General features: G+C 42.1%; 1 protein-coding gene across 3 annotated transcripts in view; it reads right to left on the reverse strand.

Moving 5' to 3' along the window:
* The window catches only part of DDX46 (DEAD-box helicase 46), a 34,353-nt gene extending 21,055 nt beyond the window's left edge, over positions 1-13,298 (reverse strand). Inside the window, exons 1-10 of one of the 3 annotated variants that reach the window (XM_039484960.1) lie at positions 13,151-13,298; positions 9,913-10,101; positions 9,353-9,487; positions 5,608-5,698; positions 4,357-4,522; positions 3,214-3,365; positions 2,770-2,883; positions 1,322-1,487; positions 677-797; positions 118-293 (exon numbers count right to left, since the gene is read on the reverse strand). In XM_039484960.1, the coding sequence (XP_039340894.1) occupies positions 118-293; positions 677-797; positions 1,322-1,487; positions 2,770-2,883; positions 3,214-3,365; positions 4,357-4,522; positions 5,608-5,698; positions 9,353-9,487; positions 9,913-10,101; positions 13,151-13,167 (1,327 nt within the window). In that variant the 5' untranslated portion in view covers positions 13,168-13,298. Of the gene's footprint in view, positions 1-117; positions 294-676; positions 798-1,321; positions 1,488-2,769; positions 2,884-3,213; positions 3,366-4,356; positions 4,523-5,601; positions 5,699-9,352; positions 9,488-9,912; positions 10,102-13,150 lie in introns of all 3 variants that reach the window. The other 2 variants (XM_039484959.1, XM_039484961.1) reach the window with 2 other exon arrangements.
* Between the last annotated feature and the right edge of the window lie 570 nt (positions 13,299-13,868).

A 13,868-nucleotide genomic window follows, 5' to 3' on the forward strand; every position in this document is an offset into this window, starting at 1 on the left:
AACACAGCTCACTAGAAAATCAAAATAAACACAGATGTTTACATTATGGCATACAAGACTTAAAAAAAGAAAAGTATAAATTTCAGTCTGTCAATATCTGAAAACAAAGATTTGTACCTATTGGACCTTCTCCTTCTTCTAATGACCTCTGATCCATGATGTGTCTGAACATAGGCAACAGAAATGCAATGGTCTTTCCACTTCCTGTCTTAGCAATGCCAATCAAGTCACGTCCACTCATAATTGCTGGTATAGCCTGAGTTTGGATGGGAGTGGGCTTTTCATAGCCATGTCTCAAAGAAAGAAAAACAAGTATTGTCAGGAGCAAAAAAGGACTCATGAATTGCACATAATCCTGCTGAAAAGATTTACATAGTCCACTTGAGTGGAAGCTTTACTTCCGTGCAAAAATACAGCACAACAAACAGAGTGAAGAAACGTGTGTTATGTAATTAGTGGGAAAGAATCGTTTATAATTGCCCAGAAAAGCAATCCCGAGTGAGCACCTTAATCTAGATGGTTGGTATACATGGTGCCATACAATGAGAACATGTAAAAAGAAGAAAAAAGAAAAAAAGAAAAGAAGAAGAATCCTGCCCTGAACACTCCACAGTCTTAACGACACAAGGACACAATGGACACAACTGATATTTTGGTTTAGAAATTGTTCACTTACTTCTTAAGAGAACTGAGAATCTTCATGGAAATACCACACTGTACCCAGGTTTTGATTGGCTTGGGGCAGCCTTTTCCCTTGACTACAATGCCCTCCATTTCCAGCCTGTATACATTTACCTCTGAAAAAAAAAAAAAAAAACACACTATGAATTCATATACAATCAAACTAAGTATTTCTCTGCTATCTTATTCAAAGTCTACTTGAAATGTACTGTCTCTGAACATGATGCAACAGATTTTAGCTAGCTACAGACACAGATGCTGAGTATGTAGAAAGTGTAGCGGAAAACTTTCAATGAGCAGGTCACAAATATAACTAAATGGAAAGTAACAGTATATCAGTAATGTTCACTGATGGGGTGATTAAGCCTCCCTGCCCCACCTCCGGCCTGTCAAGTTGCACAAAGAAAATTCCCTTGCACGCTTTAATTCCTCTCTGTAACTAATAATTGGGTTGCTGCTTTATGTTAATACCTCTCAAATTATAACCTGTACTTTCCTTCTTGATGGTCCACATAATTTTGGCTTTATGTCCAAAGGACAAGACCTAAAGAACTCACAGATACCTTGCATATCTAAATTTGACAGAGACTTCTTCTTCCATTAAAACTACCCTACAAAGTTCATTTTTATTTGCCATTACCATCTAGCGTCATTTTAGCCAGCTCTGGAACTTCAACATAGAAGTTTTTCCTGAAGGGCTCATATTCTATCTTTCCATGATCCACTGGTTCCAACAGCTTCCTCTGTTTGGTCTGATAGCCTGTCAGGGCAGTCTGAAGATCAACTTCCTCCTCTTCTGACGAATACTGTACAGATAATAAATCATAAAGAAATATATTCAGTGACAAAAACCCTCTTCAAGGGTTTGATTTTTCACTGACATAACAATGGAACATAGATTGGGGACATTTAACTCTTCCTACGCTGCACCAAAACATCTATGAGAAGGAGAATTACTTGAAGCTTCAAGGATCTCCCCAGTTTTACACACATTCATTCTTTTGGCAATTTCCCCTCTCATCACTCCCCACCTTTCTCCAGCTCCCACCAATTTTAACTGACATCTGGATAGGACTTGCCATCTAGAACTAATCAACAGTGATTTCTGGGTGGGGGGAATTCTCATGCAATGGAACTCATCCAGCCTATTCAATTGCTAGTGCAGTGCTGAGATATTTAAAACCTATTTAAGATCTAAAAACCACAGCACCTTATATGTTAATCGCTTGACATCCCTTTTATGTGAGTAGTCTGGACACAGGACAAATTGCTCTGATAAGCTTGAATCCAATAATTGTGCAGGGAGGCTACGCAAGCCCCCCCACAGAGTATCAACATTGCATATTTATTACATACAGGCAGTGTAAGACAAGTTTAGTTAGTTGAGTTTAGAGTGTTACCTGATAATTAGAAGCAAGATTGGGAGTCAGAAGACAGGCATTGTATTCCTGACTTTGCAACTTTGGGCAAAAATCAAACCTCTTTGCACCTGTTTCCCACTCTGTAAAAGGGGAATATCTACCTCCAGGGGTGCAGAGAAACTTCTCATTAATGTTTGTGAAGTATTTTGAGAACCTCAAATTAAAGGCACTTTAGAAGCGTGAAGATAATTTAAGTATAAACATAAAACCCAGATTTTGATAATTAAACATTTTTTATGTTTTTATGTTCATGTAATTGTGACTGAATATGTGGGCTCAGTAGCTACATACATACATACATACACACACACACACACACACATATATGCATGCACCAAGTTTAGACATCCACATATCAACTCAATTATATTAAGACGTTATCAACCTGAAAACTAAATTAATGCATCAAGTTGTTTGTTTATACCATGTTGTCTTTACACAAGACTCTGCGAGCTACGGTGTTTTTTAAATTAATCAGTGTCAGCTCAATTTTGGCCATGATTCAACAATGTACATAAGCAAATGCCAAACTTTTAGCATGTAAGTAGTCCCACTGAAGCCAACAGGGCTACTTTTGCACTTAAGTACTTTGCTGAACCAGGGCCTCTTTTTGCTAGAAAAACAACCACCCCGTTTCCACAATAGGCACCTAAGACTTTTCAGTTACCTCCATTGCATCTTGGTCATTCTCCATGAGCTCCCCTTTCTTCTTTTCTGATTCTGCAGCTGCCTTTTTGGTTGTCACCACAGTCACTACTTTGGTAACAGTCGGTCCAGACTTCTAATAAAACAGTTAAGGAAAACCATTATCCTACCACAGAAAGCATGGAAACGCACTATGCAGAATGCACAAATTCGGTATACTCCTGAGCACAGTATAGTGGCTTTGATCCCACTTCCTTAGATGAGATTTCATCAGGGTTAATATCAAACAGCTGACTTGGGGAGATAAAAGGTTAAGGACTGGTAGGCATTACATGTAGTCTAACCTCTTTCTTGTCTGTCTGCATATTTTCCATCTTAAAATGTCCTCTTCAATAGCATTTTAATATAGGAAAAATGATAACACTCCTTAAAAAGACAGACAAACAAGACAACCTTAATTTGTTACCTTTTCACTCCCACCTCCACCTTTCACACTTCTCATATTAAACTTCTTGACCTCTTCTTTAACTTCTTCCATATAAGCATCCAGTGGATCTAATTCTTCATCTTCAATCTCTTCTGCTTCTTTTTCCCCTTCTGCAGTCTCCTCCTCATCATCTAGTACATGACAGAGAAATGTTTTTGTTTAAAACAAAAACATTGTGCTTATGAATTCCGAAATCCTTGTTTTGTCCTGCTTTAGTACAATGCAGGCGTACAGAACCCTGAAAAACGTTTACAAAGCACATACAAACGGGGGGACACTATATTGTAAACTTACAGAACAAAGGTGAAGAACACCATGAGGATAGGAGTACACTCCTTCCCCAGGAGTGGAGCCAGGCACAGGGGAAGAAGAGTATCTGGGAGCAGAAGGGATGGGGATCTTCTTATGTTGTCTAAAGGTTTAGTCACCAGTCAGAGAAACCGTGGAATCAAAGGCCACCGTTCCCCATTGACACCACATGGGCACTCTCCCTTCCCCTTGGAGATGGAATGTTCCCTGAAAGAAGACAGACTAAATCTGGAGATGCCAGGGGAGCCAGCATGCTCCCGCAGCCTGCAGGAGCTCCTCTAATGCCAGGAGTGGTCATTTTAGAAGACTTCTCCTCTCTTGGGGAGATGTGAGGATGGAGAGTCTCGCCGAGGGGTCTGAAGAACTGGCTGTATTGAGAGAGGTCATCAATAAATGGGCAATTTAGCTAGGATTTTAGCAGGTACAAAATAGCAGTTATGGGTTCCCAGAAAAGCATTGGGTCCACAAAAACGTCCAAAGCCTAGTTGAAAATTTTTTAAAAACTGGGACTGAAGTAAGAGGGAGAAGAAAAGAGTTTTAACATATGTTGATAAACTACCATTATGTCCCCATAACTGACCTGAATAACTGCACAGCATTATTACTGTATCATTTATCCTTTCTTTCTCCTAATCCCCCACCAGGTGCTCTAACTTGTGTCTTAAGTTGTTTGGGACCATGAACGAGTCTAGATTTCATAATTTTACATTTCATTGAAAAATAATTGAAGTTTTAAAATCAAAGATGGTAATTAAAAGCTGTGTTTATCACTAAAAAATGAAGCAATTGTTACATAAAATATTAAGGAAATACCATCATCATCTTCTAAGCTCCATTTTTTCCCTTGTTTCATCTCTTCAATTTCTTTTTTCAGTTCTCCTATGTTTTCCATAGCCTTCTTGCGCTGTTCTTCCCTCCATTTCTCCACTCTCTCTTTTCGTTTTCTCATTTCCTCCTCTAGTTTGTTCTGATCAAAGTTCTATGAGAACAAACAACCAAACTAAAAAGTTATGAATTATCGGCCTGACTCTGCACTTCTCGATACAAACTCCTCTTTCAAATCTATGGGAGTTTTGTCTGAGGATTGCCTAACAAGAACATATTGCAATACAAGTTTAACTCAATCTATCTCGGTACGCTCTGTAGCGTCACCAACTACTATACTTGCATGAGCAAGGTGACTGTAAAATAAAGTGAAATGCAGTTATCTGCCTTCCATCCAATGCCAGAACTTGGTCCTAAGGATCTACATTTCTAAACAAATACTCCTAAACACATCAAACTTTCCTCGCCCTCATAGGGAAAGTATACAACAGCAATGATTCTCAACCTTTTTTTTCCCCTCAACCTGAAAAGCCACCTTGCAACTCACTATTACCCCAAATGATTTGTGTCAGAGAAACAAGCTACGAGTGGATTATGACCAATGAGTCCTAGGCAGGAGTGCTGGTTGAGGGTGCATGCATGGTTGACTGAGTTTGATGAGGATGTTGCTTTGGTGGCCTGTTGCTGACTCCTGCCAGACGGGAAGGTTGCTCATGAAGCACTGCTTCCCCTGCCCCAGAGCCAAGCAGAGTATGTGTGTTGGAGTGCTGCTCTGAAACTGGAGGAAGCAGCGGCAAAAACAGAGGAAGCAAACTGCTCCTTCCCTTTCTTCCCGACTCCTGCTAGGTTCTAGTGACAAAACGATGTTTTCTACATAAAAATGTATTTAGAAAGCACTTGACCTGAAGTAAATCATCTAAATCATCTAACCCCCTACATCCAGTAATCAGTGGGATGGGATGCAAGTGACCCCTCACTATCCGTCTGAGGTTTGTATTCTACAGGCTGAGAAGTCCTGCATTAAGGGAAGAATGTTTCTTCTGCCAAGTGGTAGAAGCATACCCATTGTAACAGAAGTCTGTGCTATACAAAGTCCAGACGTAAAAAAGGGATTACCTAAGGTGATATTTTAAAAATACAGTAAACTGTATCTAAATTTATTTTAGAACTTTATCATTTGTAAGAGCTAATGTTTAACTGATACAATCTTCTCTCATTGGTCAGTATACATACACTAACATCTTTATCCTTTTCTTCTTCTTTGTCTTCTTTCTCTTTTTTCTTTTCTTTGGAAACTTCCACACCTTCTGTCTTTTCTTTAGACCTTGATCTGAAAGATAGGATAAAAAAATTTATGTACTGCATGTCTGATCTGAAAAGACTGTTCCAGCTTTTCTTGGGAAAGATGTGTGTGTGCTGGAAGAAACATTCACACATTTTTTAAATATCTTGCAGAGTATATTCACTTCCCAGAGAATCTCTTCATTTCACAGACATATTTCCTAGAACTACCAGAGATTCAAAAATCTATTAGGACACACTGATTCATATGCTCTAGTTCTGTTGTTCTCATTTCTTTATGGGAGGAAGTTGCAGACTTCATTTCCAGAAATACTTAGAACTGATACTCTCATGGTTCCAGAGTTTATTCTACACCACCTTGAAAATAGCTGTTGGAATAGAGATACTCAGAAATTCTTGTCTTTTGCGCTTCTAATACCAAAGTGATCTACCATCTTGGCCTGTAAGTCTGAGTGCCCCTGGAGGATTTCACTACTGGCTGAAAAACATAAGAACACCTCCCATCAGGAAAGGCTACCTATATAATTTGATCTAAAACCCATTCACATTTATTATAGACTTTACTACTCCTACCCCCTCTAATAAAAAATAGATGCATCCAACTTAAACATGTGTAGCTAACCCATGATAATACATTTAAAATTCACTTGTCAGCTAAAAGGGAAAAAAAAAAGTATTAAGCTTTTTTTCATAGCCCATAGGGCTACTTTAACGCAAACCATGTGTTTATTTTACAAGATGTTATGTCATTCCAACTTCCCAGAATATAATAATTTCTGTGATGTTTTGATTAAGGCCCTGGGATAGTCATCAACCTCCTTATTCCATATACACATTAATATTACAGTTTACCCATACAGTACTGCTTTTCTTTAAATTGTGCAACTTCATTGTCTGTTTGTGATTATAATTGAAAATTCAGTTTAAAATGTATTTAGAAAGCACTTGACTTGAAGTAAGATTTTACACATTTCTAAATTCAACGTTAAAAGAACCTCAAACTACACCTTTTTGTTAAGTCTAGCTACTAGTCATCTTATTTGATCGTAAACTCATACAGGTAGGGAACTTGTCTACTCCATATTCTCTACAATGCTGAGCATACTGACAGTATTGAACAAACAACACAGATAAGAAGTGATGGCATGGTATAAGCATATTTCATGGATTCCTTTGAAATGTGATACTATGCACTTTATCTGTTAGCATGAATATTAAAGAAATCTTGGCTATGAATCCACTGTAGTCATGCTACTGTTTTTTTTTTTTTTTTAAATATAAGAACATGAATCATTTAATTTCTTTGAAGATGTGTGAGCATTTGGGGGAAGGGCGGGCAGGGACTCAGTGCAACATTTGGAAACCATGCACAAAAGTCACTTTAGTAAGTGAAAAGTCAGCTTACTGTCATCCAACAATTTAAAGCAGTTTATAACTACTAATTAAGTCTCATAAAACCCTCTGAATTGTAATACAGTAATAATAAACATAGGTTCAAAGAGTTTAAGTGACTTGGCAGAGAACACCCAATAAGTTCATGGCAGAGCCAGCAATACAACCCACAGCCCTGGAGAGCAACACTTCCCAGATGAAGTTGGCACTTGGCATGGAGCAAACACTTGTTACAAGAAGGACTGCTGCCTACATAGGTTTTGGAGGGCATTAATATATTAAAATTATTTAAATAAGTCTTGTGATAAGAACAATGAATGACACCATCACTCAATTTTCTAAGAGACATTACGTGATTTAGTCACAGTATTTTCAACAAGAGTTACATTTTCAACACACTGCATGAGTGTCAGCTGTGCTAGAGATGACCTTTAGCACATCCTTTCCACAGAGGTGTGACACAAAACATCACTTACTGATCCTAGACCCTGAAGTAACTATGATTTAAAAATATTAGACTAAAGGGTCAGTGTGAATTTTTTTGTTTGTTTGGTAGGTGTCACTATCTTAACTTTAAATTTACATGTATTCAGGTCTTTTCCTGAATTACTGAAATAGAAATATTCCTCCCGTGAATGTAAAACAGCAATTATAGAACTTAAAATATTGTTTTATTGCTTCCTTATATTCCTCTGTCTGCCTGTATCCATCTGTTGTCTCATCTTACACTTAGACGGTCAGCTCTTTACGACGAGAACTGTCTCTTTGTTCTGTGTTAGTAAAGCACCTAGCACAATGGGGTTGTGGTCCATGACTAGAGCTCCTAGGTACTATGCTAATACAAATAATAAATAAAATATAGGATAGGTAGCTACTTAGATCTATAAAAGAGCTGTTAAGCAATGGGAACAAACCATAAGATTTAGGCAGTGCATGTGCATTCACTGAATATTTTCCTTCTTCTAAAAGCCAGAGCTGTGCATGGCTTTCCTGACTTACTGCCTCCAAGCCTTAATATCAAGTGCAATATTTAAATAGATATGAAGAGCTTTTAAAACACATGTTGCATTGAGCGGGGCTACTTCGCAAATAGCGAAACAAACTAAGCCATTCAGTACGTGGCGTTTGCTATTGAACGCAGGCTCACAGAAATCAAGAACAAAGGGTACTATTTTAAACAACATTTTGTATGGTTACTCTTCCTCGAAACTGCTTAGTGTGTTCAAGGTCAAAACCACTTCTATGAGATATAAAGAATGCTGCATTTTCTAAATATTATTACAATAATGGAGGATATCAAATAAAGCTACATACTCAAATATAAGTCAAGTACATGTTACAATGATCTCAGTTGAAACAAACTAAGATGAACATCTAAAGAGAAGCCTTTTTACCAAAATCTATTCAGACTTTCCAGAAAGTTTGTTTTATTCTCCTACAGGGATGGAGAGTTTTTTAAAAAAGGGGACAAACGTCCAGCAGGGAGAATATGAGAGTGAACTCCAGTTTCTAGGGTTGAAAGTTTAACCCAATGTTTGATCTAGCTACCAATTTGAGCACTTTGAAATTTGAGCAAAATTCTGCAATAGTGAAAGTTAATCATCTGGAAAATGATGATCCAGGAACAGGCATAAATAGCCTAAGATGCTGATGAGGCATTCTGTGCATGTGCAAAACAAGCACAACTACATTTTCACAAATACAGAGGGTGACTATGACAAGGGATGTAGCATAAAAAGGGGTTGCAGTTAGAGATGTAAATAGCGTGTACAAAAAGTAACCATGTAACCTATTAAAATTCAATAAGTTAAAAGGTTAAATGTTTAGCTGGGGAACTAAAAGTGAGAGGGGTTCTGCAGTACCCCCTCGTTTGGGGCCCTGCTGGTGCCCGGCACACCTGGGGTCCCGCCCGGCCAGTGGGCACACCGGACAGCAGCAGAGTTTAATTGTTAACTGAAACCGATAAGCATCAAGCTCATCGGTTAAACTTTTACATCCCTAGTTGCAGTCAAGCTACTTGGGTGAGAAAACCAACATTATTTTGAAAATGTGCGCGCACACACACAAACACAAAGTTCTCCTGGGAAAAAGCCTTATTATGCCAAGGAACATGGTGAGGAATATTTTTATTCCTGAAAAAAAGATTTACAGAAATACTGGAAAACCAGTTTAATATCTGATAAATCTATCTGGCAACTATATCCAGTCCCCGTATAGGAAGAGACTATAATCTATAAATTTTCCCATGTCTAGTTACTAACATATTAATCACAGTTGTGAATGAGAGTACCTGTTTTCTGTTTTCTTATTCTTGCCAGGACTGGTGGACCGGGACCGTCTACTTCTGCTTCTGGACCGTTTCCTCTCTCGACTGCGTGATCTTCTTCTCTCTCTGCTCCGTTCCCTCTCTCTGCTTCTTGAACGTCTGCCACAAAAGCAGAATTGGCTTATTTTGTATTCTGCACTTATGGCCATTATTTTAAAATATAAGAGTTTATGAAAACTGAGAAGTTTTGGTTTGGGGGGGGGGGGGTTAACATAAATTGGTCTGTTAACATGGGAAAAAACAATCTTCAGCAAAAATCTGCAAAAGGAAGCCAAGAGCCATTAAGGCAATGGAGAGGGTTACCAAATCCGAATTACAGCAGCTTGTCACAGCCAACAACTGAAATCAAGTTAAGTATACTATGTACTTCTTTACCTAAGTAAAACCTATTACAAAAGGCAGATACCGTCACCAATCGTACAGAGAGGAACATCAGATATTCATAATAAGGTAGCCCAGATTGACTCAAATCAAACCTTATTTTCCAAGAACACATATATTTCCTGAGACATTGCAACTCATACCTCAGGCGCTTTCTGTCCCGTGACCGAGATCTCCTCTTGTCCCTGCTGCGTGACCTCTCACGCCTGCGTTCTCGATCTCTACTTCTAGAACGTCTGTCTTCTCCACGTTTTGTTCTTTTGTCAGCTGGAGATCGACTTCTAGAGCGGCTACCGGAACGTCCACGTGATGTGGAGCGCTTCCGATAATGTCTGTGTAGTTGCAAATTCACAATAAAAAAGTCAAGATCTACAGGAGAACACTTTGCAGTTTAAAGGTATAATCACATTTAGGATAGAAATCATAAAAAGGAAAGACCAGGTCCTTAAAAAAAAAAAAAAAAGATTATGAAGTGGTTTGAGCATTGGCCTGCTAAACCCAGGGTTGAGAGTTCAACCCTTGAAGGGGCCATTTGGGGCAAAAATCTGTCTAGGGATTAGTCTTGCTTTGAGCAGGGGGTTGGACTAGATGACCTCCTGAGGTCCCTTCCAAACCTGATATTCTATGATTCTTTCCTGGTCTTGCATAACCAAATTAGTACACACACATATGCACCTACTGAGACACTGAAGTTAGCTGGATTACTTTCTATAGATCATTGAAAGAGCCCTAGTGAGGTCACACCACGAGAGCAAAGCTTTGTGATAGCATCAGAATCCCAAAAGGCATTTACTAATCCATCAATTTTTATATGCAGGAAAAAGATTAAAACTGCATGTGAAGATGTCTCATAGGGCAGTCTGCCTCAGTTTATATCTCAGTTCCAAAGAGATACTATCAAACTCCATTCAAAAAATTGTGTGCAAGCGTGAGCCTGTGTGGTGTAATGGAAAGGGCACTGGACTGGAAGTCAGGAGACTTAGATTTTCTTCCCAGCTCTGTTACTAACATGCTGTGTGACCCTGAGCAAGTCACTTCTTCACTTCTCTGTGCCTCTGTATTCCCCTCCAACCTTTTGTCAGTTCTGTCTATTCTGTAAGCTCTTTGGGAAAAAGGCTGTTCTGCCAGACATTTGTGCAATTTGTAACGGGGCCTGGATGTTGGCTGGGCCTGTAAGTGCGCCTCTTATAAAATTACATGTGGCCACAGAGCACGTTTCAAGTTGGCGGCACTATCAATAAAGGATACAAACTGTAATGAGCAGAGGAGTCCATGACAAGTATCTTTTATCTTAGGATTCAAAAATGCTCAAACTTTATAAACTTATACCTTTAACAGACAGGAATAATTGAAACCATCACAGAAATGCAGATACCTCTGAGTGGAGCATCATAATGTGTAAACACCATATTAACATTAGACAACAATTCAAGACAAAAAAATGAAGACTTGAAACAGCAGGGATAATTTACATACACAGCATCTCACTAACTGAGTTAGAATTTTCTCAGGACACAGACATCAACACTCAGCTATCAGGGAACTAGGGGTATGTCTCCACCATGGAGATTATACCAGTAAGGCTATGTTTATGCTGTGAGGGCTGTGCCAATGCAGCCTACATCAACAGTAGAGGTTTTTTTGTCAGTGTAAGACACGGCCCCCCAAACAACCATTAGCTGCATTGATGACATTCTTCTGTCACCATAGCTGTGTCTACACTTAGGGTTGTGTCGGCATAGTTACTTTGGTCAGGGGTATGGTTTTTTCACATCTCAGAACGACGCAGCTATGCTAATATAACTTACAAGAGTAAACCAAGCCGAGGAGTCATGAGACCTAGGCTATGCCTACACTATAGGCTTCTGCCAGCACAGAGGTCTGATCCCAGACCAACACAGCTGCATCAGCGAAAGATTTTAGCGTAGACACAATTTTACTGGCAAATCTGTGCATTTACTGGTTTTGCTTGGGAGAGGGGGAGGTGATTACAACAAGCATGAAAACTCATACTAGTAACAGCGCTTTGCCAATATAAGTATACTATACCAGCAAAACACTCTGCCAGTACAGTATGCCAATATAGCACTCCCAGTATAGACATGGTTTTAGGATTTAATCCCATGGATTTGCTGTGTCCCCTTGAGAACCTCCGTTCTGGCACCTGCAAAGGAGTAATATCTATCTATTTCATATGTAAAGCACTAAGTATTATTATTTAAAGAGATCTGATAGCTCACAGCACAACAGAGTATGGTAGAAGCAGCAATGGAAGCCACATGATTCTGGAGGAAGCTACTGAAACGACTACTCTGATGAGAAAAGAACAAATCAGAGTCCATAAGCATCCAGTGCAGCTCACCCTCTGTGTACACTGCTGAGCTCAGAGGTATAATCTCCCAATATCATTTATGGGTATGGCTTGAATTAGGTCAATTCTGACATGCCTGCCAGTCTGACCGTTCTCTGATGGCACCACTGCATTCCACAGAGTGTGGGTTTTTCTTAACGGAAAACAAGGCGCACTCATGACATCAGGATAACCTACCTCTGTGTAAAATCCTAGTAGAGGCACCACACAAGTAGTTTTTGTCTTGATATAGTTACTCGCAAAGTCAAGCCTATATTTCCCCCCTCGCCACCCTTAGGGCGGACCTTCACCAGCTACATCGAGATAAAAACGGCAATGCCTTGTCTCCACTAGCGTCTCAACGTTCAGCGAGATGATGCACCTTCACGGACGTGAAAAACCAGCACAAAACCATTCACATATGGTGAATTTATGGGATTGAATCCCAACAGTGTTATCCATCATTTTGGCGCACGCAGTCTGCTCCGCTGGGCGGGAGACGAGAACCACCACTTTCCACCCCTTCGTGTGCCCTGAGGACTTGAGGCCAATGCATCCCCACAGCTTTTCGGAGATTAAGGAACATCTGAGGCGGGGGCAGGCAGCATCGGATCCGTTTGGACCTGCGATCGGAGCCACTCTCCGTCTCCAAGGCCCGGGGCACAGTCGTGCAGAGCCACCGGGAGCGCCAAACAATCGCGATGCGACACCACCAGGGCGAGCTCCCACCCCCGCCGCGGCGGGCCGAGGTGACGCCACCGCTCGGGCCTCAGAGCCGCGGACTCCCCGAAGGCCGCACGCGGAACTTCTGGAGCCAACACCCCGTACGGGGCAGCCCCTCGGGGGCAGGGCTCTGGGGACGGGAGCTCCCCGGACGCGCCCCCACAGCCTCGGCAACTGCCGGCTTCTCCCCCCGGCCCTGGGACCCCCGCCCCGCTCCCCAGCGAGCCTCCCCGCAGCTCGGTCCCGCCGCGGCCCTTTGTTCCCGTGGCCGGGCTCGGGCGGTGGCAGAGCCGCTCCCGCCGCCTCACCTGGACTCTCGGCCCATGGCTGCCGCGGGCCCGAGCGCGCGGAGCAGCGGCGGCCTCTGGGATTCAGCTAGATCCGGGAACCCCTACGCAGCGGCCGCCATTACGAGCCCGTAGCGCGGTGACCAACGAGAGGAAGGAGAGGGAGCGGCCGCGGGAAGCTGCCTGCCCCGCTAGCCCCCGGGGTACAGCGCACCCTGGCGGCTGGAGGCGGGCAGTGCGGCCTTAGCCTCGCGACGGCGGGGGCCTGAGAGCGCCGTGCAAGGAGCGCCCTCCCCGGGGACAGGGCAGCGGGGCCAGCGCCTTCCCTGACACCGGGCTGCACTCAGCAGCATCCCTGCCACGGCGGTCACCTACCGCCCCCGCCCAGCCCAGCCCCCCGAGCAAGGTCCTTTGTGGAGGCTGCTGGGAGCTGGAGCAGCAGCTCCCAGAGGGCTGGGGTCGGGTCTGGTCTACGCTAGTGGTCAAGTTTCTCATTGTTAGCAATGGCCTGAGTGCACCTGTTGACTGCCCACCTTCTCCACCAGCGCTGCTTTTAGCGGGGCTAACCAGTGGTGGTTAAAATGGGAGTCGCTGCTCCACGCCTGTGCCCCCATTGGTGGAATGGGGGGGGGGGGGGTCACAGTCAGGGCCGGCTCCAGGCACCAGCATCCCAAGCAGGTACTTGGGGCGGCAATCTGTGTGTTTTTGCCCCCAAGCAGCGCGCCGAATTGACCGTGTG

Source organism: Mauremys reevesii, linkage group 8, assembly GCF_016161935.1.
Source record: "Mauremys reevesii isolate NIE-2019 linkage group 8, ASM1616193v1, whole genome shotgun sequence".
Taxonomy (NCBI): domain Eukaryota; kingdom Metazoa; phylum Chordata; order Testudines; family Geoemydidae; genus Mauremys; species Mauremys reevesii.